Source organism: Eulemur rufifrons, chromosome 9 (assembly GCF_041146395.1).
Source record: "Eulemur rufifrons isolate Redbay chromosome 9, OSU_ERuf_1, whole genome shotgun sequence".
In the NCBI taxonomy this organism is placed as follows: Eukaryota; Metazoa; Chordata; class Mammalia; order Primates; family Lemuridae; genus Eulemur; species Eulemur rufifrons.
The window spans coordinates 55906901-55933368 of NC_090991.1; the positions used below are offsets into that span (position 1 = coordinate 55906901).

A 26468-nucleotide genomic window follows, 5' to 3' on the forward strand; every position below is an offset into this window, starting at 1 on the left:
CCTACTACCTCCATATACAGGCACCCCTCTTTCCTGCCGCCCTTTCTGTAGAAGGCGAGTGAGTCTTCTGATGCGAGCCAGACACCTGCACAGACCCTCTGATGCAGCTCTACTGAAAAGACAGGCTGCAGGACACTTACAAGGGTAGCCTTTGCATAACACTTCAATGGGAGTGGACATTTTCTTCTCACTAATCCTTTCATATTTCTGCCTCTTGGTGGCAGCCTTCAGCCCCTGCCAGGGGAGAGAGCCCAGGTTGAAGTACATGAGCACATAACCCAGAGACTCCAAGTCATCTCTTCGAGATTGCTCTGAAAAGAAAAGGAAAACGTGTAAAGGACAGCACGTGTGCTTGTGTAAGAGCAAAATACCCAGCAAACATGCACAACAGAAAAAAACCTTAGAGATAACAGAAAAATATACTTGGATTACTTTTTGACCAAAAGCTGCCCCTCATGTGCTCCTGAGCAAATTCCTGAACTCCCCTGATGAACAGCATCAATGGCACAGAGAAATGCTTAGAAAATCCAGTATTTACCTGCCCTCCCTGCCTGACAGTCACTGAAACCAGCCTGCCTGATACAAAGGTCTGACGATGGCTCTAGACCCCCCAGTGGTGATCGCCAACCACGCTCACGAGCCTAAGGTCACCCGAGAGGCCAGCCTCCCCAGCTGAGGGACAGACATGACCAGAGGCGCCCTAGGTCAGTAACCCCACACCCAGGGGCTCACCAATGCCGAGGTGGGTGTTGATGGAGGCGTACCGCGCCGTCCCTGTGAGGTTTTTGTTCTCCCGGTAGGGGATGTGCTGGTGGGTCCTTGCGTCCCGGTACTTCTTGGCCAGCCCGAAGTCGATGACGTAGACCAGGTTACCCTTCTTCCCCAGCCCCATGAGAAAATTGTCTGGCTTCACGTCTCGGTGGATGAAGTTCTTTGAGTGAATGTACTCGATACGACTAATCTACAAGCAGAGAGCAACGTGAGATGGCCCCAGAGCAGCACGTCTGGGAGAGGAGCCTGCTTAGCAGAGTGAGGGCCGCGCCAGGAGCTGCACATTCTCGACCCTCCGGCCAAAGAACAGCAACATAACAATGAGGACTGGTGGACAGTGAACTGACCAAAGTCACCTCCCCAGGTACCTTCAGCCCCCATGCACACTCCCTGGGCCTGGGCACCATCTTCTTGGCTGTCGGGGAGAGGACAGGTGCTACTAGATAATAGTCTCTACTGGCTGTATTCTAGCACAGGCCACGCACAAGCATTTGCTCAGAAACTACACAAGTAGTCAGGAATCAAATGTGTGTTCCTGAGAGAATCGGGGAGACTACTCGATGGGAACATGCTATGTGACACTGAGAGGGTGGGTCCCCAAACCAATCAACTGCATCACTATCTTGAGACTAAAGTCAAACCCATTTCCATTTTCTCTCTGTGAATTAATAGGCATAAAAATGGACAGAACAGCAACGGGCCAACTAATTCTATCAGACCAACTGGTGTGTAGCAAGCGCTCGCACTGTTTGGGCACATCAGAAAACTGGGTCCTTACCATCTGGTCGGCAAGCAGCAGGACTGTCTTGAGACTGAACTTCCTGGAGCAGAAGTTGAAGAGGTCCTCCAGGCTGGGCCCCAGCAGCTCCATCACCATGACATTGTAGTCACCCTCGGCTCCACACCACCTGATGGTGGGGATGCCCACTAGGAGAGACAGACAGAGGCCTTCAGCCCCGCCACCCCACCGGTGGCCTCATCCTCGCATGTGTGGGGGGGTCAAGGGGCTCAGGAGGCCCCAACAATGCCCGTCCTCAGGACCTGCAGTGGAGATGAGGCCACATCCGTTCACAGACGGCACGAAGCCAACTGCAGGGTCAAATCGGCAGAAGACGATCAAAGCTAGGGCAGGAGAGTGGGAAATGCAGGGAGAAGGCGCAGCTTAGGCAGAGAGAACCAGCAGAGCCAGTTGGAAACCAGTTCACCAGAGAGGAGGGGAGGCTTACAAGAAGAGAAAGGTAGCTACCAGGGGTTGGATGAGAGAGAAAAAAATTTTAATTACTCTGATGTTCGTAGAAATATTAGGTTGGTGCAAAAGCAATTGCAGTTTTAGCATTGTTGAAATTCGCCGTGTGATACTGGAATACATTCTTAAATGTGGTTATGCTATACATCATTTCAATGTGTATTTCTCACTTTATGTTTTTTGCTAATGACTTATTACTTGCTATTTATTTTGTATTTATTTTAGACTGTGTTTGAAATGATGTTAGACATAAAGCAAATTCAAGCTATTTTCTTTTCGAGTTCAAAATGAGTTGTAAAGTAGTGGAGCGACTGGAAACATCAACAACGCATTTGGCCCAGGAACTGCTAAGGCATGTACAGGGCAGTGGTGGGTCAAGACGTTTTGCAAAGGAGACAAGAGGCTTGAAGATGAGGGGCACAGTGGCCAGCCATCAGAAGTTGACAACGAGCAACTGAGAGCCATCATCGAAGCTGATCCTCTTACAACTATGCCAGAAGTTGCTGAAGAACTCAACATCGACCATTCTATGGTCATTCAGCATTTGAAGCAAATTGGAAAGGTCAAGCTCAATAAGTGGGTGCCTGCCTTAAGAGCTGACTGAAAATCAAAAAAAATCATCATTTTGAAGTGTCGCCTTCTCTTCTCGTACGCAACGACGATGAACCATTTATTTATTGATCGGATTGTGACGTGTGATGAAAAGTGGATTTTATACGACAACTGGCGACGATCAGCTCAGTGGCTGGACCGAGAGGCAGCTCCAAAGCACGTCCCAAAGCCAAATTTGCACCAGAGAAAGGTCACGGTCATCATTTGGTGTTCTGCTGCCAGTCTGGTCCACTACAGCTTTCTGAATCCCACAGAAAGTAGGACTTCTGAAAAGTCTGCTCAGCAAATCAAAGAGATGCACCAAAAACTGCAATGCCTGCAGCTGGCATTGGTCCCCAACAATGCCCGACGGCACATCGCACGACCAACACTACAGAAGTTGAACGAATGGGGCTACGAAGTTTTGCCGCATCTGCCACATTCACCTGCCCTCTGGCCAACGAAATACCACTTCTTCAAGCACCTCGACAACTTTTTACAGGGAAAACGCTTCCACACCCAGCTGGATGCAGAAAACGCTTTCCAAGAGTTCATCGAATCCTGAAGCTCAGGTTTGTACGCTACAGGAATAAACAAACTTATTTGTCGTTGGCAAAAATGTGTTGATTGGAATCGTTCCTATTTTGATTAATAAAGATGTGTCTGAGCCTAGTTATGATTTAAAATTGTCTGAAACCACAATTACATTTGCACCAACCTAAATATTTGAGTGGATGAAAGAAAAGCAAAAGCACTGAAAACTTTCTGGATATTTACCCAGTAACCCAGACTTAAGTACATAAATCAGTGTAAGCGAGAATAAAGACAGACAGACATATCCAACAGAAAGAATCAAGTGATCCTGAACCGCAAACAAGAGAAAGAATTTAAAGATGGTTTCAAGATGTTAGCTCTGAAGATACAAATCAACACTAAAAAGACAAACAATCCACTTTTGAAAAATGGTGAATGACTCGGACGCTTCAGAGAGTTTGCACGGACAGTTGATGGCCGTGGGTGAGGAGAGGCCCATGCACTTGTCCAAGAATGTGCCCAGCAGCCTTACTGCAGAGCCAAAATTCAAATCTGTAGAAATAGATGAATTTCTCAAAATACTGTCCCCAGAATATGCTCTTTGGTCCTTTTCCCCCTATACCCACAAGAGCACATGGGGTTTCTGGTATGCTGTTCTCACAGCACTGGATCCTAACTGTACTCGTGGTTCTGCATTCAGCTTTCTGAATTAGCTGGATCAACCTTTTATGTCCTTCCATGGCAAGGACGTAAAGATATACAGATTTTTAGTTTAGCCTTATAGCAAGTTTTGATACCAATCAAGAAATTCCCTTCATTTTAAAACTTATTTCATTATTTTAAAATAGATAATATTAACATTTTACTTGGGAACAAATTTAACAAGTATTGACCTTACAAAGCATAATGTAACTGAGACCTGGAACATTCCCAAGAGCAGCACTCAGCCCCCCACCTTCTGATCTCATCCCCGGTTCCCCAGATAACCACTCCCCACAACTTTCTTGCTTGAATAAGTAACGTGCTGCATAACATTCCATTCAGAGAACACACCACAATCTACCTACTCTCCTGTCATGGGAATGGTGCAGGTCTGCTTTTCCAATGATAAAAGACGCTGTTAAGTACATTCTTACACAAGCCCACTGTGAAAATTCTTACACATGAAATCCTTTTTCACATCTTTTCTTCTTCTTCTGGTACATACCTAGAAACAAAGTTGCTGAGCCGTAGGGTATAAATTGTCCGATTACATAAGGCACACAAAACAATACCAAACTGCTTTCCAAAATGGATAAACCAATTTAGACTGCTGCTGGCAAGAGGGACTTCCTGTGGGTGCACATTCTCTCCAGACTCTTGTTACCCAGTAGGTACAAAATGCTATCACATCAAATGCTCCATCTGCATCTTCCTATGTATTTACCTCTTTTCTGAAATGCTTGTGCCTATATTTTTGCCAATTCCTATAACTGAATTCCATGTCAAGAAAGTCAAACAAAGGCATGGGAGATAGGGAAAGACCCAGGAAAACAACCTTGTCTGAGATGAAAACTACAGTGGGCGGGGTTAACAACAGAGCCAACACTGCAGGAGACTCACGAACTGGACGGCAGAGCAATGGAAACCACGGAACAGCAAACAGAGAAGAGCACACGTGGGCGCTGGCGAGCTGGGGGACAGCATCAAGCCACCATGCCCGGCTAATTTTTTTTTCTATTTTAGTAGAGTCAGGGTCTTACTATGTTGCCCAGGCTGGTCTTAAACTCCTGGCCTCAAGCGATCCTCCCACCTTGCCCTCCCAAAGTGCTGGATTACAGGCACGAGCCACCCCACCTGGCCTATGAATTCCTTTCTATTAATATTTTACATATATATGCAGCATTATGGATTAATGAATTCTTTTCTCTTTATATTCTCTCTCTATACATGTAGCATTATAGATTCATGAATCTCTTTCCCCACACAAATGTGTTATGATTTATTCTTGTCACTACTCATTTCAAATTTGGCCAATAGACATCCATCCCTCAAGCTCACTCTTGCACCCTCCTGACACGTGTGTTGGTTTGGGGCACACCTTCCTTGTGTTCCAGATTCACCTTCTTTCTTCTGCCCCAGTCCTAGAATCAGCCACTTTTCCAAGCAGTCTGAGTTCCTCTTTTATTTTACTTATTTTTTTAAGACAGAGTCTCGCTCTGTCTCAGGTAGAGTGCAGTGTTACCATCACAGCTCACTGCAATGTCAAACTCCTGGGCACAAGTGATCCTCCTGCCTCAGTCTCCCAAGTACCTGGACTAGGTGTGCGCCACCATGCCCAGCTAATTTTTCTATTTTTTATAGAGACGGAGTCTCGCTCTTGCTCAGGCTGGCCTCCAACTCCTGAGCTCAAGCGATACTCCTGCCTCGGACTCCCAGAGTGCTAGGATTACAGGCATGAGCCAATGCGCCCAGCCCTGAGCTCCTCTTAATGGGGAAATGATACTTAGGAACCATCTAAGGGTCAGGTGTGCTCAGTGCTTTTTGGGCTGTCACAACTTCTAGGCCCTTTCTGTGGCCAGAGCTACATGCTTAACTACAACAACTTTATAGCAAGTTTTGGCATTTGTACCCTCTTTTTCAGGAGTGTTTTAACTAATCTTGGCCCTTCACTCATCTATGAATTCTAGTCACCTTGTTATATAAGAAAAAAACTGCTGAATTTTGACTAGATTTTCATTTGACTACTAAGAGTAACTTTGAGTTTTCCTTTCTAAGAATATGTAATGTCCTCCACTCAGGTTTTAAAATTTTCTGCATACAGATCTTGCCTGCCTGAAGATTTATTCCTACATACTGGACAGGTTTCTTTTTGGCTACTATAAACAGTAGTTACATTTTGTTAACTAATTGTTGATTTAACATAATGAATAATGAATAATGATTTTTACATTTTGATCTTAAGCTGACTAGCTAAACTGCCTAATTTGTTCCGTTTCTCACGTAGGAAATCATCTCATCTGCCAATAACAACAGTTTTATTTCTGCCTTTTTCATCCTTATTCTTTAGGACCTCTTCCCGACTTCGGTATTGGCTGGGGTATGCAATGCCACACTGAAAAGAAATGGTCACCGTGAGGCTGAAGGTGACGTGGACTAAATAAGAACACTGACAATACAGGCAAGAACATAAATCCATACACCCACCTTGGAAAAATGTATGTCCATCTGTACAGAATTCAGCGTTATCTTGCTGAACTGGATGACTGCATACACCCTTGGGTACAGATGCTGGCACGCGTGCCCCCTAACACATGGCCCAAGGTGTTCACAGAAGCACTGTCCGTAAGAGCAAAATGCCAGGAACAATCCATAGCTCCTCAACCACAGAGTGAGTAGCCGAACTGTTAAGAAGCCATGACAGACTATTAAACAGCAATGAAAATCAATGAACTACAGCTGCCATCGACATAGAATTTCAGGAATATGCGGGGTCCAAAAAGGTTACACAATACATACAGTATTATTACATGCTATTCACAAATTTCATAAATGTGTAAGACACACATGGCAGAGACTCAAGATCCATTTGTAACTGATGGCATGTCTCATGGCGGCCTCTTTCTCTTTAGTGAGAAATAAAATACATGAAAAACAAAGCGCTCCCGCTCTCACAGCGAGGGTCGAAAGCTTCCTTTGTAGCACGCCTTATTCTAAGCAGAGTGCCAGCAAGCCAGCCGCTGGTGGGGCCCAGGGAGGGATCCCTACAAGTCACTCCAGAGAGTGCCCGCTGGCAAGGGTGAGGAGCGGTCCTTTACGGCTCTGACAGATTGTGACTCTGGAAAATCAGATGTCTTGTCCAGTAAAATCAGGAATCCAAGGAAAGTGAGGCCAACGGCTAAGAAAACAGAGACCTGTGTGCTGTCTCTGCCCACCTGTCCGAGGCATGCCAGGGACTGTCACGGTGGGATAAGTCACCCTACCGCTATTTGTAGTTCTGAACATTTGAAACTTTTCCCCTCATGAGGCCCAAAGATACCCAAACATATGCTTGGGGATAAAAAATTGGGAGATGGGGACTGGGCCAGATACCAGCAAATGCTTTCCATTTTGATTTGTGGAAAGTTTCAATATAAATGTGGAGACTGAGCATTAATGCAAATAAAAATTTTCATGAACTTTTCAGCAATTCAACCTTAAATGACTAGAAATAAAATTGTCAAGTGTTTCTAGATAATGTCATTATTTAGATGTTGAATAATATAAATTTCTTGCGGAATGACAGAGAAACAAAAACTTAAAAATAGGCAAGCAAGGGCCTGCTAGAGACACTGCTGACACCTTACAACTTATCTAAATTCTCTGCTCGTAATAAAAGGTTATGGCAGCCAGTCACCCGCCCGCAGCTGCAGAGCCTTCACCCCCCGGCCTGGATTCCACGCAAAGACCTCATTCTCCCCTGCCCCAAACCACACCAGCCACAGGAGGCCGACCACAAGCAGCTCTGTGCTGAGGGAGTATTCTCTGCTGAGGGTCACCAGGAGGGGTGGCCTGGAGCTACTTTCGAGGGGACCGGGAGGAGAGTTAAAACAGTCCCTAGGTCTTGCCTGGTAGTCCACTCAGTTTTGATAAAAACTTGTCTATACTAAGTTCTTCACCAACACAGCTAATTTTAGTTTATTTCTGCGATTTTTGGTTTTCAACCTATTGTCTCAACCAGATTGTGGAAAGCTGGAAACATGTGGGGCAGGTTCCTGACGCTGAAAGCCACGGAGGCGGCCTTGCTTCTTTTTCTGGGTGCAGACAGATGCTGTGCAGCACTGCCCAGGGGCTAGAAGGCTCAAGTTCAAGTTTGTGTTATTTAAGTTACTTAGCCTTCTCTGCCTCAGTCTCCCCATTTGTAACACAAGGCTGAAGACCCCAGCACCCACTACACGGGACTGCTGTAGGCAGGGACTAACGTGTGTTTTTTCAATGCCGACTCCTCCCCTACGCAGCTGTGCTGCCACCATCATCCAGAAATTTCCGGATTAATCCTGTACTGCAACAAGCTACAGAGAATGGATCACAGCCGCTCAGCTTTGCGCTTTCCCACAAGGCAGCCTGTATCAGTCAAACGCAAGCAGGATTAGAACGCAGCACCACTACTTGGTTCTCACATGAAAGGAAGAAAAACCACAACCAGAGGTGCTTGCTCTCCTTTTCAGAGACAGCGGAACAACCCGCATCCACCCACAGGAGACACTCGCAGCGCTGGACAACGGCAAAGCCCGGTGATCTCTGGCAAAGCGGATCCTGTAACCTGCGAGTCCCAGTCTGTCACAGAAGGAATTCGGGAAACACCAGAAGCAGTATTTGCCCTGCACTCCCGGACACCTTTACATCTTCCCAGGGTCCGCCTAGTTGCATCTGAAACAGGAGTGGAACCAACCACATGGCCAGAGACGTGGCTTTGCAGGCAAAGCCCAGAGAGGAGAAAGTCCATTTCTAAAAGTCGGTTTGGTTTCCAAGATCCTACAGAAGGGGAATGGACAAGAACGGAGAGCAGGGATGCTTCACACTCTAGACTAGGGTCCACCACGGGAGGACTGCCACAACCAGTGTGCCCAGGGGTGCCACCAACACCTAGGATGGCGCTCAACGTCCTAGGGTGAGGGAGGAGCCCCATAGCAGATGCCAATGGTGCTGAGGCTGAGAAACCCTGCTCTAAACAAACTCTTTTTTATTCACCGTAGCTTGCTTAGCCAGCACCCACCCTGGGCTCCTAAAGGGCTTTCTTCCCTCTGCCCTCAGGCCCCCTCTGCCCGCAGAGCCCCGTGCTTAAAGCCTACAGTGTTCCTGATGCTCGCAGGTTTCACTTAAGCCCCAGCAAACGCCAAATCCCACACCACCTTATTCTCTAGTTGTCAAAACCTTAAAAGCCACGTAAGACAGTCCCTAATGCCCTTGAGAAGCCTGTCCTCTACAGAGGGCCACCAGAGTGCAGGCCCTCAAGGCAGGGTCTCTGCTGACCTTTCCTTGGGTCAGTGGAGTGATTTTCATCCCTGTGGCCTCCTCTGGTCACCTCTCTCATAAAGGGTCCCTCAGGACCATTTGTGTTGCTGTGGGATGCATCTGCTGACAGACACGGTGTGTTACATAAACCTAGAAATGTCAGTTTCTAGTAGTAGACGTATTAAATTGGTTTTGTTGAAGGAAGATGTCAAAATGTCAAATCAACAGTCCTCCCTTTCTGCTGACAAAACTAACAAAGGCACTGAGGATGTGCCTTCCTCTGGGGGGGTGCCGGGTGAGCTTGCTCCACCCTCCCACTACAGGAGCACCAGCAGGGCCAGAAGGGTCCCACAGAGGAAGAGGCCCTGCCACTCCTCAGACACAAAGCCCTGTTCCCAGTGGGGGCTCCACACGCAGGCAGAGGCTCTGGTGGGAGACGTATCCTTCACGGTGCTGAAATCCCCACATAAAATTCCTTCGTGTTCCATCAAACTACTTGAAAGTTCAGAGCGTCCTAAAACTTAGACTCGGAGATCAGGAAGGGAGTGCTCTGGTTCCTCACTGGGCCTGCCACCTGACATTGGGTACCCAAAGCCTGTGCTGAGGTTTCACGGAAATGGGACAGGGGCGGAGCTGGAAGAGGTCAGAGGAGTCACCAAATTCAAAACCCTTGTTTTACTCAGGAGTAAACTTGAGCCCCGGCCGGGCGTGGTGGCTCACGCCTGTAATCCTAGCACTCTGGGAGGCCGAGGTGGGCGGATCGTTTGAGCTCAGGAGTTCGAGACCAGCCTGAGCAAGAGCGAGACCCCACCTCTACTAAAAATAGAAAGAAATTATATGGACAGCTAAAAATATATATTGAAAAAATTAGCCGGGCATGGTGGCGCATGCCTGTAGTCCCAGCTACTCGGGAGGCTGAGACAGGAGGATCGCTTGAGCTCAGGAGTTTGAGGTTGCTGTGAGCTAGGCTGACGCCACGGCACTCACTCTAGCCTGGGCAACAGAGTGAGACTCTGTCTCAAAAAAAAAAAAAAAAAAAAAACTTGAGCCCTGAGAGTTTGAAGGACTCCCCAAAAGCTGTAAGAAAAGCATGTGACTGAGCAGAGGCCACACACAGGGGCCAACACCAGGAAGGCCCCGGTGTGACTTGCATACCACAGGACAGTCACGGCTGGCCACTGAGGGGAACATGCTGGCATCAGGAGCCTGCGTTTATTCTAAAATTCACACAAACTTTTGGCTTTAAAGATGCACTTACCTAATGTGAAGCTAAGGAAGGCAGCTTTTAAGCAAAAGCACCAGATTGTTTCTTTTTGTTGAGTGAGGCCCTCTGTTAACTAAGCATCTGATGAAGCCATACCACTTGGTCAAGGGTGTGGACAAATATCTTCCTCCCTTTTCCCCCAAATAAACCAGAGACTTTAATTCATAACATACTTTTCCTTATCAAACAATATCTTGGTTTTCTTTTTTAACAGGTAAAAGACATACCTCCTCCCTGCATCATTTTGTAGATTTTGCTCTCAATGTGGAGCTGAGGATGTTTGGTTTTGACACATTCAAGCTTGATGGCAACTTCTTCTCCTGCAGCAATGTCCGTACCTTGGCAAAGAAAGAAAGCCACAAACATGAATTATCTGTGTCCACCACCTAACCCAAGCCAGGCAAACAGCAAGCACTCTGTGAATTTTCCAACGAAGACTAAATGACAGATATTGTCTACTTCTATCGTAACAGAGTTATCATCGGCAGACAAATCTCTGTGGGAAATGACCCTCATTTGCACTCACAACAGGAAGCATTTGGAAGGTACAGGAAGTCTACCTGGGATTCCATCACCCTGACTGCCATCAGTCCTCAGGCTCCCTCTGGCAGGCTGCCTTTCTGGTCTGCTCACTCCGGCCAGTCCTGCCCGCGGCCCCTGCACTCACCCGCCCAGGCAGAACATGGCAGAGTTCCTGGGTGACTGTGTCCCTACTTCTCTGCACTATCTCCATGGGCCTACGGAGGTGTGTCTGAGCCTCCCTCTGGAAGAGGGCTGGATTTTTAGCAAATAGCCACAGCCTCAGTCCATCCAGACCTGGAATCAAGCCACACACATCTCCTATCAGTCTCCACACAGCTGCAGGAGTCACCTCTGGACGACCCACCGCAGGCCTGCCAAGGACCCTCCACCAGGCCGAGGAATGCCCCTTTCCCTTCCTGGGGACATGAGACAGAAGAACGACCTCTGTCGTCAAAGCCCTAACTGCACTACCCATGCAACACACTCCGGGCACATACCTTCTGTCAGTCTGGGGCTAAAGCTGAGGACACATCTGCTGACACCATGAGGGTCGGCCTACGAGCTTGGAAGCAAAATTACACTTATCTAGAAATGTTCTATTTCTGCTTCACTCCAATAAAGAACTACAAACCTGAGAACCGCCACCCCTCCAGGATCCACACACACTCCCAAGTTTGAACCTGGCCCAAAGCTGGGTCCAGGACCGGCTGGAGGCCACACAGCACACACCTAGCTCTCCTCCCCTCACAGGTTCCTTCTACACATAAACATTTCAATCCTTTTCAGTAGTGGGGCTATTTGCAAAGGAATTAACACTGGCTCCAGCAGCCCAGACTGAGCCCTGAGAGACTGTGCTGGGCAAAGCAACCTTTCTAGTCCGTGGTGACTCAGTTTCTCTCATCGACTGAGATCAGTGGGGAGGCCTACCATCTGTTTTGCCAGGGACTTGCAGAGGTGAGCGGGTTAGTGGTTACACCACACTCTGAGATTCCCAGATGGCAGGCAGAGGAAGATCAGTGAGCACTAGAACAATCAGGCTGATACCCACACATGCCCAGGGAGCACCCGAGAACCAGAGAAGCAGCCACCTTTTAGCCTGCTCACTGGCTGCATGAGATTCGCTGCCTCCCGCAAGCCTGGATCCAAAACCAACAGCCAATGCTGCACTTGCACAGAACAACCAGCACCTGATCACTGCCAGTGACCCTTCTAGATTTAAAAACCTCATTTACCATTCAACAAAGACTCTCTGGGGCACTCAAAAGAAAGACAGGTGGTCAGTGCGCTGGCTCATGCCAGTAATACTAGCACTCTGGGAGGCCGAGGCAGGAGGATTGCTTGAGGCAAGGAGTTTGAGACCCAGCCTGAGCAAGGGCAAGAGCAAGAATCCGTCCCTACAAAAAAAAAAAAAAAAAAAAAAAAATTAATTAGCTGGGCGGGGTGGCGAGCACCAGTAGTCCCAGCTACTTAGGAGGCTGAGGCAGGTGGATCACTTGAGGCCAGGAGTTTGAGGTTGCTGGGAGCTACAATGACTCCACTGCACTCCAGCCTGGGCAACAGAGCAAGACTCTGTCTCAAAAAAAAAAAAAAAAAAAAGAGACAGGTAATATATTTTGTTCTTCCTGCCAATAGTTGGAACAATCTATCCAATTACAAGAGAAATGACTTCATCATAAAACGTACTGTGCAAATGAAAAATGAACTGAGTTCCTTTAAGGACCTGGACTCTGAATTGAATGCGCCAGCCAGGACAGAGGTGACTCATATCACTAGTTACGTCATCAACTCCCTGCGCCCCAAAGTAGGGGCATCACAGCCCCCTGCACCCCAAAGCAGGAGCAGCACAGCCTCTGGTGACAGCACCGCCACTCTCACCAGCTGGCAGGTCCAGCGACAGGACAGCACAGAGCCACACAGCCTACTGGACTGGCATCTTCAAGAAGGCAGAGAACAACTCTAACTCTACTTTTCTGTGGCTGATAAAGCAGCAGTCTTGGAGCAAATGACCACTGGCAACTCTGGAACACAGGGTGGATTACATCCTATCATGGAGCCAAGACCCTGTGCTGTGCCAGCAACATTTTTATCTAATATTACAAAAGTTTTGGTATGTAATAGATTGGAAATTACAAAACCTGGTTCTTCACCACAGATAAGTCTGAAAAGCACTCCTAGAAAAAAAACAAGCACTTACAAATACCACTGAGTTCTGAGTTCCAGATTCATAACAAGTCAAAACCCAGTGGCATGCAGATGTTGACCCAGGTGTCTGTTTATACTAAGGACATTCTATCTCCTGAGCCACCTCTACTCTCCTGTGTAGCTCGATAACCCTGGTCTGCTGTCAGACAGTGATTTCCTCTCTAGTCACAGATGTTAGTCTGTGTTTAGACACAGGTTAATGTTGCTCCCAGGAAAACAAAATCATGCCCCTCAAGTTGAGCAGACAAAGGCAGATGGTAAATTAAGTGAATCTAACCCAGAGTGTGACCCTGTCCTGGGACAGGAGGGTAATTCCTACTAAGGACTGTCTTATCAACAGAAAAATAGGAAGACACCTTGAACAGCAGGGCAAAAGTCATCTCCCAGGACAACAGTTAGCAAGGCAGCATGGAGCAGTATCATGACTTCTCATCACAAACCCTTGAGTCAAACACGAATTCCAAGGTAAATAGAAGCCACAGCTCTGAACACTGCAGGGAAACGACTCTGGAAGCTGCAGCAAGAATAGGGGACTTTCTCTCACAGCCAGCCAGCATTCTGGGGCCCTACTGTGTGCCAGACACCCTGCAGAATGTCTCTCAAGAGAAATCTAAATCAGTAAGGGGGGAAAAAGTTGAAAATCAGCAATGAAGCAGTTACTGAAGTTTAGCTCCCAAAAGACACTTGTGTACATTATGAAGTCAGACTGCACAGTCCACTCGGGCAGCAGGCAGGCACATGGAGGCCCTCTCGGGGTGGTGGGGTGCCGGGGTGAAGTAAAATGCCAACAGCTACAAGAAAACCTCCACTCTGCCAATCGGAGCCTCATATCCTGCCTTGTGCCTCTAGCAGACAGATGGATGGGAACAGAGGCCACTCCGGCTTGTCACCCACTCTACAGCCCTCCTTCCCTCAGACACCCTCATCGCCCTGGGGTGGCAACACATGGTCCACAGTAAGGAGATGGGCTGTTTTCAAATGTTATGAAGGTTAAAGTGGTACACTGCCAGCAAAAGTGAAAAGACTTCCTACTTCTATGACCTCAGAAAACACACAGCCTCCAGAGCGATGGCCACTCCACAAGGGCAGCTCGGGACCTGCCACGCTGCCCTTATCCTGCCCGCAGCACCACGACCCTCAACAGGCTGTGTGAGCAGGGCCACCTCCTTGCTTGCCCTCCTAAGAGCCTTCCAGATCTGGAAGCTCAGACAAGGATCAAGAGTGGCCTTTCTGAGTCCCCCAGTTGCCCAAGTCTGGTACAGACACTTCCTGAAGCCCAGGCATTTGAGAAACAGTCCCAAGATTCTTCCATACAATTGAAAGGGCAACTGTGGGAAGGATGGCAATGAGAACCTGGCTGGGCACAGCACGGCAGGCTGCCAGGGAAGGAAGGCCCACATTGGGTCTTCTCAGTCCACCAAGGATAGCAAACCGAAGGCCCGCCTTCCTCCTACTCCCAGTTTCAAACATCTTAAAGTACAGAAAGTCCCAGGTGGAAATCCAAAACCCCAAATGCTAGGCTCAAAACAAGGTGAACCCTACCTGGAAGACAGGAGAGTAATGCCAGTCATGACAACAGGGACGGCTTTTATGACATTCACATGAGAACATATATGACATACAAGTGTCAGGATGAGGATTAAATCCCTCAACTTCTAACCGGTTGCCCAAATGGAAGAAACTATGGCAGGGATGATTCTGGCACTGTAGTCTGCAGGTCAGCCACCTTTGCCTCCAACTGTGACCCTCCTCAGAACCCACCTTCCGAGCCTGTCTTAGTGGAGCACTCGCATGTCACGTCACCAGTGGGGCGGCCTGAAAGGACTGCAGTGTGGACCAAGAACCAGTGCTCGCAGGGAAAACCTCAGCAGTGCCCAGCCCCACGCAAATAACTAGAAACGTGCCCCAGTGGACGGGCCGCCTGGGTGCTCCAGCCCCAGGCACCAGATCCACAGCCCATCCACCCGAGGACATCCCCATCCCCCATCCCCATCCCCCATCGTATCAAGTGCCTACTGTGTGCCCAGCACATGGCAAAGCCCACAGGATGCCGGTGAGCAAGCAGGCTGCACCCCGTCTTCCATCTTGTGGACAACCAGGTGACAACTACACAACGTGGTTGTCTGAATCTATCTTCAGAAAGCACAAAGCTGTCTGGCAAGGTCTCGGATGACACAGTAATAAGTTTCAAAATGTCTACCTTTTGATGCCTGTGTAAGGGTGGGTAATGGGCTGACTTTTCAGTGTAGCTCCTAGATCTTGGGGTTAAAGCTCTTGCCAAAATCTATCATTCTACAAATAAACCAAACAACTTCCATTTACCCAACACTTTGACTCCAGAACACATCTGCTGACTACTCAGATACAAATGTTTAAATAGAGAAACTCAAATGTCTCTAAAGTGTATTTTACTCAGGCAGGCCATTAAGGCAGAAGTACAGGTTCAAAGGCAACAACACGGTATGGGATGGGGTTACCCTGAAGGTTAACCAGGAACCAGAAGTACCTATGATTCATCCCAGATTCATCCTAACATTGCCAGCCCACAGGGCGGAATCCTCTCTCAGGTGAAAAGAGGGAAGGGTATGGGGGGCACATTCACACTCGGGATGATGTGACTGACACAGTGTGACTCCCGACCCCCACCCTGGCACACCAGCCAACCACAAACACCAAAGCTAGGGCTGCTCACACAGAACACACTTAGCCCATGGTACACCACCCTCCAGGCTACGACTTCTCAAGTTCAGGGTGTCTGGAAACCTTACGAACAACACAATTCCACTGAGACGCAGAAAATTTAAGTTGTTTTAAAACTCCCAGCTTGAACATTTAAGCCAACCTTTGTGACACTGTGTGTGCATGTCCATGTTCTTTCACTGTAAGTCCAACATAACTCAGAACATTCTAACCTCAAATGCTTTCTCAAGTCTACCTTAAAATTTCATAGTCAAAAGGACAGCTCAAGAGTAGAACTCTTCTACTTCATTTGCCGCTAATTTTGCCCACATCAACATCATAACACCACCTTCACTTATGTCCAGGTACCAGCTAAAGAACTTCGATGCTCCACATGTACTCAGTGACCCCTCCAAGGCTGAGGGGCTCTGAGCAGACCCAGAGCCATTCGCGTCCCGGATCAAAGAGAACGTTTTCGGTTTTTGTTCAGGACTGAGGTCGCAGGGCCTGATGACCCGGGTAAGTTAGCTGGAGATGCCAAGAGCAGCAGCAGAAACCCAGAGGAGCACTCAGCATTTCCCCATTTCTGACTGGGACACTCCCCACCTCCACCTTGCATTGGGGTTGTTTTGACATTTTCCCCCACGTGTGCAAGACGCAGGACAGCCTGCGAGGGGGGAGCCACCGCCAGCACCCGACCGGCCGCAGACGAGAGAGCCTGGCCTTTGTTTGTGCTGGTGACCTTAGACGCGGGGAGGAAGCCGCCTCCCGTCCCGCCGCCCGGGCCCTGCCCCCTCCGGCCCTCACTGGGCCCCGCTCGCCCCCGCCCCGGCCTCTCCCCTCCTCCAGGCCCTCCCCAGGCACCGCTGTCCCCGCCCCGCCCGCGGCCCCTTCCCCGGGCTCTGGCCCCAGCCCCCGGCTCCGACCGCCGCTCGCTCCAGACCCAGGCCATCCCCAGGGCCCTGCACCCCACCCTTCGATGCTGCCCCTCCCCCGGGCCCTGCCCCCCCCACACCCTGTCCACCGGCCCGGTCCCTCCCCCAGACCCAGTCTCCGACTGGCGCTGCCCCTCTCCGGGCCCGCAGCCCCCCGGCCGCGCTCGCCGACTGGCCGTTGGCTTGTGGCCACGATCCAGCCTGCCAGAGCCGCGGGCCCGTCCCCGCCCAGCCCTGGCCTCCGGCGCGCAGACCCTGAGGGGGCCGCCACTTCCTTCCGCGGGCGCTCGCGCTCGGCTCGGCGGCCGGGGCCGGGGTCCTCGAACGGCCGGGCGGGGCCGGGCCGGCGGCCGGGGGGCCGGGATGGGGAGGCCGCGAGCGGCCGAGGGGCCTCACCGAGATAGATGTCTCCGAAGGAGCCGCTGCCGATCTTCCGGCCCAGCCGGTACCTGTTCCCGACTCTCAGCTCCATGGCGGCGCGGCCCGGCTCGCTCCTGCCCTCCCGGCCGCTTCCTGGGTCTGAGCTCCGGGAGGCGGCGCCGCTGCTGCCGCTACTGCGGGTCCGGCTGCCGGCTCCGCCCCCCTCACGGCCCCAATTTCACCATCGCTTTCCGACCACCCCGCCGCTCCCAGCGCCTCAATACGGGGCGGATGGGACAGTCCGAGCGCCGCCGCCCCTGCTCCGGCCCCTGCCGGCCCCGCTCGCCGTCTCCCCGCCGCGGATGGACTCGGATCTTCCGGGCCTAAATCCCCCTTCAGCTGCCTGAAGGAGCCGCCGCCATCGCGCTGTGACGTCACTTCCCCTAGCAACCCGGAGGGGCGGGGCCGGCTCTGGGGGCGGGGCGGTGCCCTCCAGGTCGGGTACCGACGCCTGCTGGCTCGGGGCGCGGGTGCCCTCGCTCGCGGGAACTGCCGGTTCCAGCCTCGGGGCGCCCCGGGACGTCTGCGCCTGCAGCCTCCGCTGCCCGCCAGCCTCTCTTACGGGCCCGGGGCCCGGCGGCCGGGGGGAGCCGCCGCCTGAGCCGCCGAGCCCGCAGAGGCCAGGCCCAGCCCGGAGACCGGGCAGCGTTTGTGTCGAGTCTGTTGGAACGGAACGTCCGTCCCTGCGGAGAAGGTGGAGGCTGATGGCCTCCGCGGTCTGTCCTCCGTCCACGCGCGGGGAGGAGGCCTCGGAGATGCACCCGCGGCGCGCCCCGTCCCTCGCCAATGCCTCCCCGACCCCGGCCCGCCCGCTGAAACGGAGGGCGAAGCAGCTGAACGGCATTTTGGGACCTCGCCTGCAGGGCGCTCTCCCGGTGCAGAGGCACAGGACGTCGGGGTCACCGCCTGGGGCTGCGGAAGGGAAGAGCAGCTGCGCAGCCTGGCGAGGCCCAGGGCTGGTCTCTCCACTCCCAGGCCTTTCCTGCCCACCTCTCAGCCTCAGTGGTGCAGCCCCTGCCCCCAGATAGCCGGAGGTCGGGCCAGGGAGCCAGGCATCGGTTCCGAGGTCACACAGCAGTACCTGGGGCTGGGAGGTGCCACAACCAGCTGCCATCTCTGGCTGAGCCATGGGCAGTTGGTAGCCATCCAGTTCCTCAGTTTTATGGGGGTCAGAGGGGGATTTTGCCAAACTAGTAAAAATAACCTTGTTGGCAGAATTGCTCCTGGCCTTTTTGTTGGGGAACAAAGCCCAGCTTTCCTGCCGGAGAAAACTACGTGTGTGAGCTGGCAACAGAAGGCGCCTGGCGCCCACTGCCCAGACGGCGGACCGGCCTCTCCCCTAGCAGCCCCAGCCTGAGGCCGGTGGCCCCTCTCAGGCCTCAGTGCCCTCTCTTGGAAAGGAAGCTGCAGCGTGTGGGGCGCTCCCAGGCCCCAGGGTTCTGCCTGTTTACTCTTCTAGTTGGTCCAAATGATCAGCAGGCACAAGGACCAAAGTTCTTGTGTCACTGGGTGGCCACAGTGGCTGTAATGAGGCAACGCCCTGGAGCCCCAGGCAGGAGCCTTGCTAAGGGCCACTCATGGGGCCCTGTTATCCCAGCACCACGCTGCAGGTGGCGTGCCTCTGTGTGCCTCAGTTTCCTATCTGTGAAGGCTTATAGAGGCTGTGCTCAGGACAGCTGCTCCCCACTTCTGGCCTCTGTGGTGAGGGATCCTCTCTGTGCTCACATGCTGCCCTCTGAGTCTGCTCTGCCAGCCACCTGTGTGACCTTGAGAAGGTACCGAACACCAGTGCCCCATACAGCAACAACCCCAGCGCAAGGCCACGCAGGGTGTGTTCTTGTTGGCAATGGCTTGTTAGCCACCCAGCTATGGGACTCCAAGTGATGCCCACATCTGCTCCGGCACACAGTAGGCGCCTGATAAACGCTGGCTCCATAAATGGCTCATGTGAGTGGGTGCCCAGCTCCAGGTGGGGCCTAAGGCCAGGCCAGCCCCCAACAAAACGGTGGGGTGCAGACCCTGCCTTCAGAGCCTGGGCTGCTAGGCCCCACACTTCCTGGCAAGGGTGCTGGCCTGGGCCTTCTCCCTCAAAACTCACTCATGCCCAGGACTGCCCAGGTGTATTCTGGGCTGGGCTCTGTTCATTGTTTACTTACTTATTATTTACTTATCCCTAATCCTCAGAACCTGTGAAAGATTTTTTTTTTTTTCGTTTTGTTTTGTTTTTTGAGACAAATTCTATGTCACCTGGGCTGGAGTGCAGTGGCGTCATCACAGCTCACTGAAGCCTCACACTCCTGGGCTCAAGTGATCCTCCTGCCTCAGCCTCCCAAGTACTGGGACTACAAGTGCCATCACACCCGGCTAATTTTCTATTTTTTGTAGAGCTCGAGTCTCGTTCTTGCCCAGGCTCGTCTTGAACTCCTGGGCTAAAGTGACCCTCCTGCCTTGGCCTCCCAAAGTGGTAGATTACAGGAGTGAGCCACTGCGCCCGGCCCTAAAAGGTTTTTTTTTTTTTTTTAACAACCTGCTCTCCTGGGAACTAGCAGGAAGAACTCCCTCATCACCAGGACAGCACTGGCCATTCCTGAGGCATCCCCCCATGACCCAAATGCCTCCTGCTAGGCCTCCCCTCCAACACTGGGGATCAAATTTCAACCTGAGGTTTGGAGGGGACAAACATCCAAACTGTAGCAACAGGTAAAGAGGAAGTTTTACAAATTCTCATTCAGAAAGAAGCTGCTATGGTAACAAAGGACAGGCATCAGACTGGCCCTGGCTCTGCTGTGGTCTGTGTCCCCCAGAAAGCCCATGTGGGACACTCCATCCCCCGTGCAGCAGTGTGGGGAGCGGGGGCCTTTTGGCAGAGGCCTGTGAGTGGGTTAATGCTGACTGTCACAGCTCTTTCCGCCACTCCCCCTCCTGCCCCTTCTGCCATGTGAGGACACGGCGTTCATTCCTCCCCTCCAGAGGCCGGCATAGCAAGGTTCCCACTTGGAAGGAGAGACCCCTCACCAGACAGTGAACAGCTTGGACTTCCCAGCCTCCAGAACGGTGAGAAATAAATTTCTGTTTCTTATAGATTATCCAGTCTCAGGTTCTTCGCTGTGCAGCACGGAAGGACTAAGACAGGCTCCTGTGGAAGCTGCGCAGAAACATCTTCAGACAGCTGGGCAGGCGCCCAGGACTCAGTCGCCCGGTGGGGCCTTGGTACACGATCTCAGACAGGGAGACACAGGGGACAGGGCACGTGGTGAGCCCTCTGCTGGCGCTGTGCGTGTGCCTGCACTTGTGCACAGCTGCACGTGTGTGTGTACTGTGTATGTGCTATGTGTTAGAATGTACACATGCCCATATCTGCATATACATGCACAGGTGCATGTTTTGTACGTGCATGTGTGTGCATTTATGTGTAATGCGTTATATAGGTGCACTCGCACAGGCATGCATGTGTGTATGTGTGCATGTATGTGTGCGTGTGTATACATACAAGCACCGGTGTGCATGTGTCCGTGTGTGCACAGTGTGCATGCACTTGGTGTGTGTGTACTTGCATACATGGGAGCTACAGGGGAGAATAGCCGACCATCACCTCTCTGGAACAGGGAAAGTGAGTGTCTCGTAGGGATGCCTGGCGTGGAAAGTGCTGCTGCAGGGAGTCCTGCCTGCGGGAAGCTGGGGGCAGGGCGTAGGGGGGGTGACATCTTCCCAAAGCTCCCATCAGAAGTGGGGAAGTGCGAGGAAAGGGGAAACCAGTGTCTGCTACAGATTTCATGTCACCTGCCAGGGGTGGAGGGTACCGCTCTGTGCTTTTCAAAGAGATCACGCACTTCAAGCCTCTAAGGCCGGAACTCACCTGCCCTGGGGTGCGACCACACCCTGAGCAGCTGCCCTCTGGGGACAGCAAGTCATCCTGAGCCCAGCACATGGGCAGGACAAGTACAGGCTCTGGGAGCGGCTCCCAGGCCAGAGTCAAGGGCAGGGTGGCCTGCTGGGACAGACCTCACACCCACCGGGGCCGAGACTCTACACTCTGCCTGAAGTCCTAACTCGGCCTGGCCCTCTGCTCGCCATTGAGCACTGTGACTGTCCCATCCAGAGCCCTCATGAGCATCCCTAGGTTGGGGGTTGGGGGCCTGCCCAGGGCTGCTGCTGTTTCCTCTGGGACCCCTGGGACCCTGTGCTGAGCCCAGGGAGCTCCTGGTGGCAGCTGGGAGACTCTGGGCGGGAAGGCGTGGGTAGCTGGGGCGGGTGCTGTGGGCAGCCTGGGGGTCTCAGAAGCCTGTCTCCATCGGCTGCAGGGGACGGGTACCCCCTGGCACATGCCCTTGCATGGTGGGTGGAAGAGGCAGCCAGTCCCGGAAACTTCTGGAGCTCTCTGGAGGGTAGGACCAAAGTGGTTCCCCTGGGGCTGAGATCTGGGAGGTCCAGGTCCTTCCCCAAGGCCCTTTCTCCCTCCTCTCTCCTCCCCAGCCCCCAGGGAGTCTCAGAACCGCCGGGAGACCTTTCTGGTGAGGCCCATTTGCTGGCAGGCTTTAGGCTGGATCCCAGGGCCGGCATAATCCACCTGGGTCCCTGTCCTGGGGGGCGGTGACAAGGATGTCCAAGCCAACCCTGTACAAGTAAACAGGAATTACCAACTGGGCAAGGGCTGCGGACGACCCAGAAGGGCGCCAGGGGGCACAGGGCGTGCTTGGGGCTGCAGTTTGCAGCTTCCAGCAGCTTCCAGGGAGAGGTGATCTTCCTCTAGCCCAGGTCTGAAGAGGGGACCCCAGCCTGGGGGAGAAGAGCCAGCGTGCAGGGTCCCAGGTGGACGTCCAGGAGTGAGAAGTGTGTGTGTGAGCTCGTGTGCTGTGTGCACATGTGTGGGCAAAGCCACACCCAGCTGCTGGCCGAGGGGAACCCCAGGAAGTGTGGGGGCTCCTCAGGCCCAGGTGGAAGCCCAGGAATGCTGGCCTCCGTCCCCCGTGTCCCTGGCCAGTCCTGGCGACTAACCTGGTGGAGGGTGTGACCTCCGACCCCACCAGGAGGGGGCAGAAGTGAGTCCATGCCCAGCCTCCCACCGCTCAGCCCAGGCCCGGAGAAGCCAGGTGGAGCCGGGATTGTAGTGTGCCTGCTCTGGAGACGTGCTGTCCAGAAACAGCAGCCACCAACCACAAGTGGCTGTTTACATTAATTAAAATCAGATGCAGTAAAACAGTAGTTTCTCAGTCTCGGGAGCCCCATTTCCAGTGCTCAGTGATACTCGGTTTGGACAGGCTCTGGAGACCGGTGGTGACTTTGCTCCCCAGGGGCATGTGCTGCCACCGCAGGGGGCGATCTTCCCCGGTGGCAGCAGACCAAGGCATGACCCTTGCCCCAGACCCAGCCTGGACTAGTGTGCAGGCCCCCCCCCCCCCCCCCGTGAACGTGGCCTCTGTGAACGTGGCCCCTGCCATGGCGGGTTTACCTGGGACAGGTGAGGCTGTGAGCCCTGGAGACGGAGGTGGGTGGAGGGGCTCCCCGTGCTGGCCCTGGCAGGGCGGAGGGGACCCACACGTCTGTGCACACTGCACGGCAGGGCCGCCCTCCCTGAGCAGAGCTGGCTGAGACCAGCGGGGAGGCACGGAGGGGGGGGGGGGGGGGCTGCGCACCTCCCTACCCTGAGCCTAGGACTTTCCCCTGCCAGCCGGAAAGCTGACGGCTGCCTGGGCTGGGTGAGGCTCTGGTCTTTGTGTCTAGAGGTTTCCCATGGTTACTGGGCCCAGCCCTAGTGCCCCGTTCCTCCTTAGCCCGGTGGCCTCGGACAAACCACGGAGCTCCTAGTTGGCTTCTTCTCCAGGGAAGCTGGTGGAACCAAGTTCCTCGGACGTCGCCCCACTCTCTCTGCCCGGGGCTGGGCACACGGGACGTGGTCCGTACACTTTCTTCTCTGGATGAGAAGCCAGCGCTCCGTGGTGAAGATGACGTGTCCTCGCTGTGTCCTCATCTCCACAGGGCAGCATCCTTTCCTCCAGAGCCAGGAGGAGGAGCGAGGTTGGGAGCTCTCTGGGCCTGGCCTGTGTCTCGCTTCGTGCTCAGGGAGGTGCCCGGCTCACCCAGAGCACAGCGACATGTCCCCTGGCTGCCTCTGCCCTGGGGAGGCACAGGGGCTGCACGAGGCAGGTTTGTCGGGGCAGCATCTGCCCCCTGCTCACAGGGCTTTGGGAGTGGGCGGAGGGCAGGCTGGGCAGGACCAGGGTCCGGGTTCGGTGCTCCAGGAGCCCTGAGGTGCACGCGGGCATCTGGCCAAGTGCCTGGCCCACACAGAGGCTGCAGCCCGATGCCCGTCCTCACTGCTGTCTGGGAGCCCTGGCCACGTCCTCACACGGTGGGCAGAGCCCACTGCCTTCACCCGCTGGGCAGTCCCAGCCTCCTTCCTCTGCCCCAGACCTTGGGGTCGGGCACCTCCACCTGCGTCAGGTCCCCAGGTGCCTCCATTCCCTCGGTGCCCTGTCTCCTGCTGCGGCTCCAAGGCCCGAGGATTCGGGCACCTGCCCAGGAAGCCCTGTTCCATCCCAAGGGCCCAGGGGGAGCGTGGCCCTGCCGCTGCCGCCCAGCCGGCCGCCCACCTTGGCTGGGCCTGATCTCCCGTCACAGCATGCTCAGTGGTGTTGGGGGCCAGAGGGGGGCACAGCTCAGAGGCCTGTGAGAGCCGGGGGCCAAGCTGGCCCTTCCAGCCTTGACCCCTGACCTGTGACAGCTCCTGGCGCAGCATCAGGGCAGTCTGTCCTCCTGTACCTGCACTGACCCTGTCGAGCCCCTCTCGCGGGGGGCCTTTGTCCTGGCCCCACCACCTCTGCGCACATAGACAACTGGCCCGGCCAGCCTCCCTTCACCGTCCCCTCCTAACTCCCGCTCATGGCTGTGGGGAGGGGCTGTGCTCGGCCCATGGGCAAGCAGTGGGGCGATGCTCACATGACTGGGGCGACTGTGCCCAGCCCAGCCCGAGACAAGTCAGAGTGGTCCCTGCCTGGGTCCCCCTGCCACCCACGGGCCATGGCTACTGGTCAGGGCAAAGCTGGGAGGGTCTTGCCTGTCCCCCCTCCCTCCCCCTGGGTCTCCTTCTTCTCTCGAGGCCAGCACAGAGCCAGCCCACATGCCCTGCCATGCCCTGCCACCAACCAGGCCAAAGGATGAGCTCAGTCTGGCACCTGGGCATCTGTGCTCAGCCCTTGTCACCCCTCTTGTCTCTGCATCTGGCAGCTGCACAGCGATGCCTGGACAGTGAGTCACCAGTGAGCTGCTCCCGGCCCCAGTGCCTGTCCGAGGCCTCCCACCTGCCCCAGGTGGGCATAGCCTCTGGAGGTGCTGCCCAGCGAGCTGGCAGCCACGGGACCTTCCCTGGTGCCTTGTCCCCAAGCCGTCACAGGTCTGCCCACCTCAGGCCACCTCTTCCTTTCTCTGCTGCTGCCTCATCCAGGCAGGACATCCCAGCCAACCTGGCCAGCAGAGCCCTAGAGGTCAGGTCAAGTGACCACATGACACACGTCCCCTGGGGAGGGGGTGCCCCGGGGGCTGAAGCAGGCACTGAGAGTTCTGGGTCAAACTGCGGCAAGACTCGGCAAGACTCGGGACCTCGAAAATGCCTGGGAGCTCAGTGGGGCAGCGGGGTCAGGGCTCAGCCCAGCGCGGACGCATGGGTGCGCGGGGAAGGACGGCTGTCTGACGGCTGGAAACGATCGTGGTGACGTCAGGACGGGTGAGGTGGTGAAGGCGGCTGACTCAAGACCAGCTCTGCTCCGGGAAGCAGCAACTCAGGAAACAGCTCAAGTCAGAGCAGACCCAAAGAAACAAAGAGGAAAAAAGAAGGAATTAAAAAGGGCAGAAATCAATGGGGCAGGAGGAGAGAGAGGGAGAACCAAGGAACCCCAGAGCCGGCACGGACGGGACCACGACGGGACCACGCGAGGGCGCCCTGGGCAAGGATGACGCGGCACAAACACACAGAACACACGGGAAAGGAACTCACTGGGAACAGCACAGGATTGTGCAATAACAGCATTGGAAACACATGAAAACCGAAATGAACTAGGTAAGTGCCTGGATAACCACAAAATGACAAACACAAGAGCCCAAAGCGGAGGGAACAGGGCAGACCCCAGGTTGCTCGGAGCCTCCCCTTCCCCGCACAGCGGCTGCGGCTGACGACTCCCACCCGCCTCCAGGGGCCAGTCAAGTCCTGTCTGGGATAAAATGTTCCGGAAAGTGAAAAAGAGCGGACGCGTCCGGCTTGTTAGGAGGTCAGGGCAACGGGGACCAGACAAGGACACACAAAAGGAGAACACGAGAGGCCCGTTTCACTCAGGAATTTACTGCAAAACATCTGAAATAAAATATTAGGTAACTGGACCCAATTATATATAAGAAATAGACCTCGTGGTCCAGTTTCTCTTGTTTGATATCAGACAATATCGATGCAATTCATCCCATTAACAGGCTAAAAAAGAAAAATCCTCTGAGTCACTCAGGCACAGACACGCATTTGACGCACTATGATAGAATCCATCTATTTTGTTTTTGTCTGAAAAGCTCTTAGCACAGCGGAAACGGAAGTGCGTTTCCTGCCCATGGCAGAGGTCACACCCCCGTATCTGCAGCAGCCACGCATGTAACGGGGAAAGTCCGGTGGCTGTGACCACGACCAGGACAAGGTGCCAGCGACGTGGCTCGCACAGCCCTGCAGCCCCGCTCCGTGGCATTTGCTCCGCTGAACTGAAAACTTAGACGCACACAAACACCTGCATGTGAGTGTTTACGCATCTCCATTCTCAACCGTCCCAGACTGGGAGGGACCGAGACACGTGTCAGCGGGTGAAGGGACGAGGTCCCCGGCACAACCGTCTGAGGACGCTAAGGAGGGTGGGCCGTCAGGCCACACAGAGGCACAGAGGATCCCAGATGTTTGCTGTGGGAAAGAAGCCGGTCTAAAAAGCTACACGAGTGTGATCACCTTGACATGATGTTCTGGAAAAAACAAACTGGAGACAGCGCAAGGATCAGTGGTTTCCAGGAGTCTGGGGGGAGGAAGGGGGGAACAGACAGGTGCAGCCTAGGGAATGTTTACGGCAGTGAAACGACTCTGTGTGACTGTACAATGGTGGACATATGAAACTACACGTTTGTCCAAACCCGGAGACCGCGCAGGAGAGAGAGTGAGCCTCGGCGTGTACAAACTTAGCCATTTCTGAGAGGAGGGGCCTCAGGGACCTCCCTGCGGGGGTGGGGGAGGTGCTGCCCCGAGAACTGGAAATGCTGGGAACCGCTGGCCCAGAGCCAGAAGGGGCTGCTCACACACCGTCCTCCATGGATG

General features: G+C 53.6%; 1 protein-coding gene across 4 annotated transcripts in view; it reads right to left on the minus strand.

The window, feature by feature from the left end:
- Positions 1-17507, minus strand: part of CSNK1D (casein kinase 1 delta) — a 30503-nt gene extending 12996 nt beyond the window's left edge. For all 4 annotated transcript variants that reach the window (XR_011234914.1, XM_069483042.1, XM_069483044.1 and 1 more), the window contains exons 1-5: positions 17114-17507; positions 10607-10717; positions 1550-1698; positions 733-961; positions 141-311 (exon numbers count right to left, since the gene is read on the minus strand). Coding sequence is in view for 3 of the 4 variants with exons in the window: in XM_069483042.1 (XP_069339143.1) it covers positions 141-311; positions 733-961; positions 1550-1698; positions 10607-10717; positions 17114-17189 (736 nt within the window). In the remaining variant the exon portion in view is untranslated. The remainder of the gene's footprint in view (positions 1-140; positions 312-732; positions 962-1549; positions 1699-10606; positions 10718-17113) is intronic.
- Between the last annotated feature and the right edge of the window lie 8961 nt (positions 17508-26468).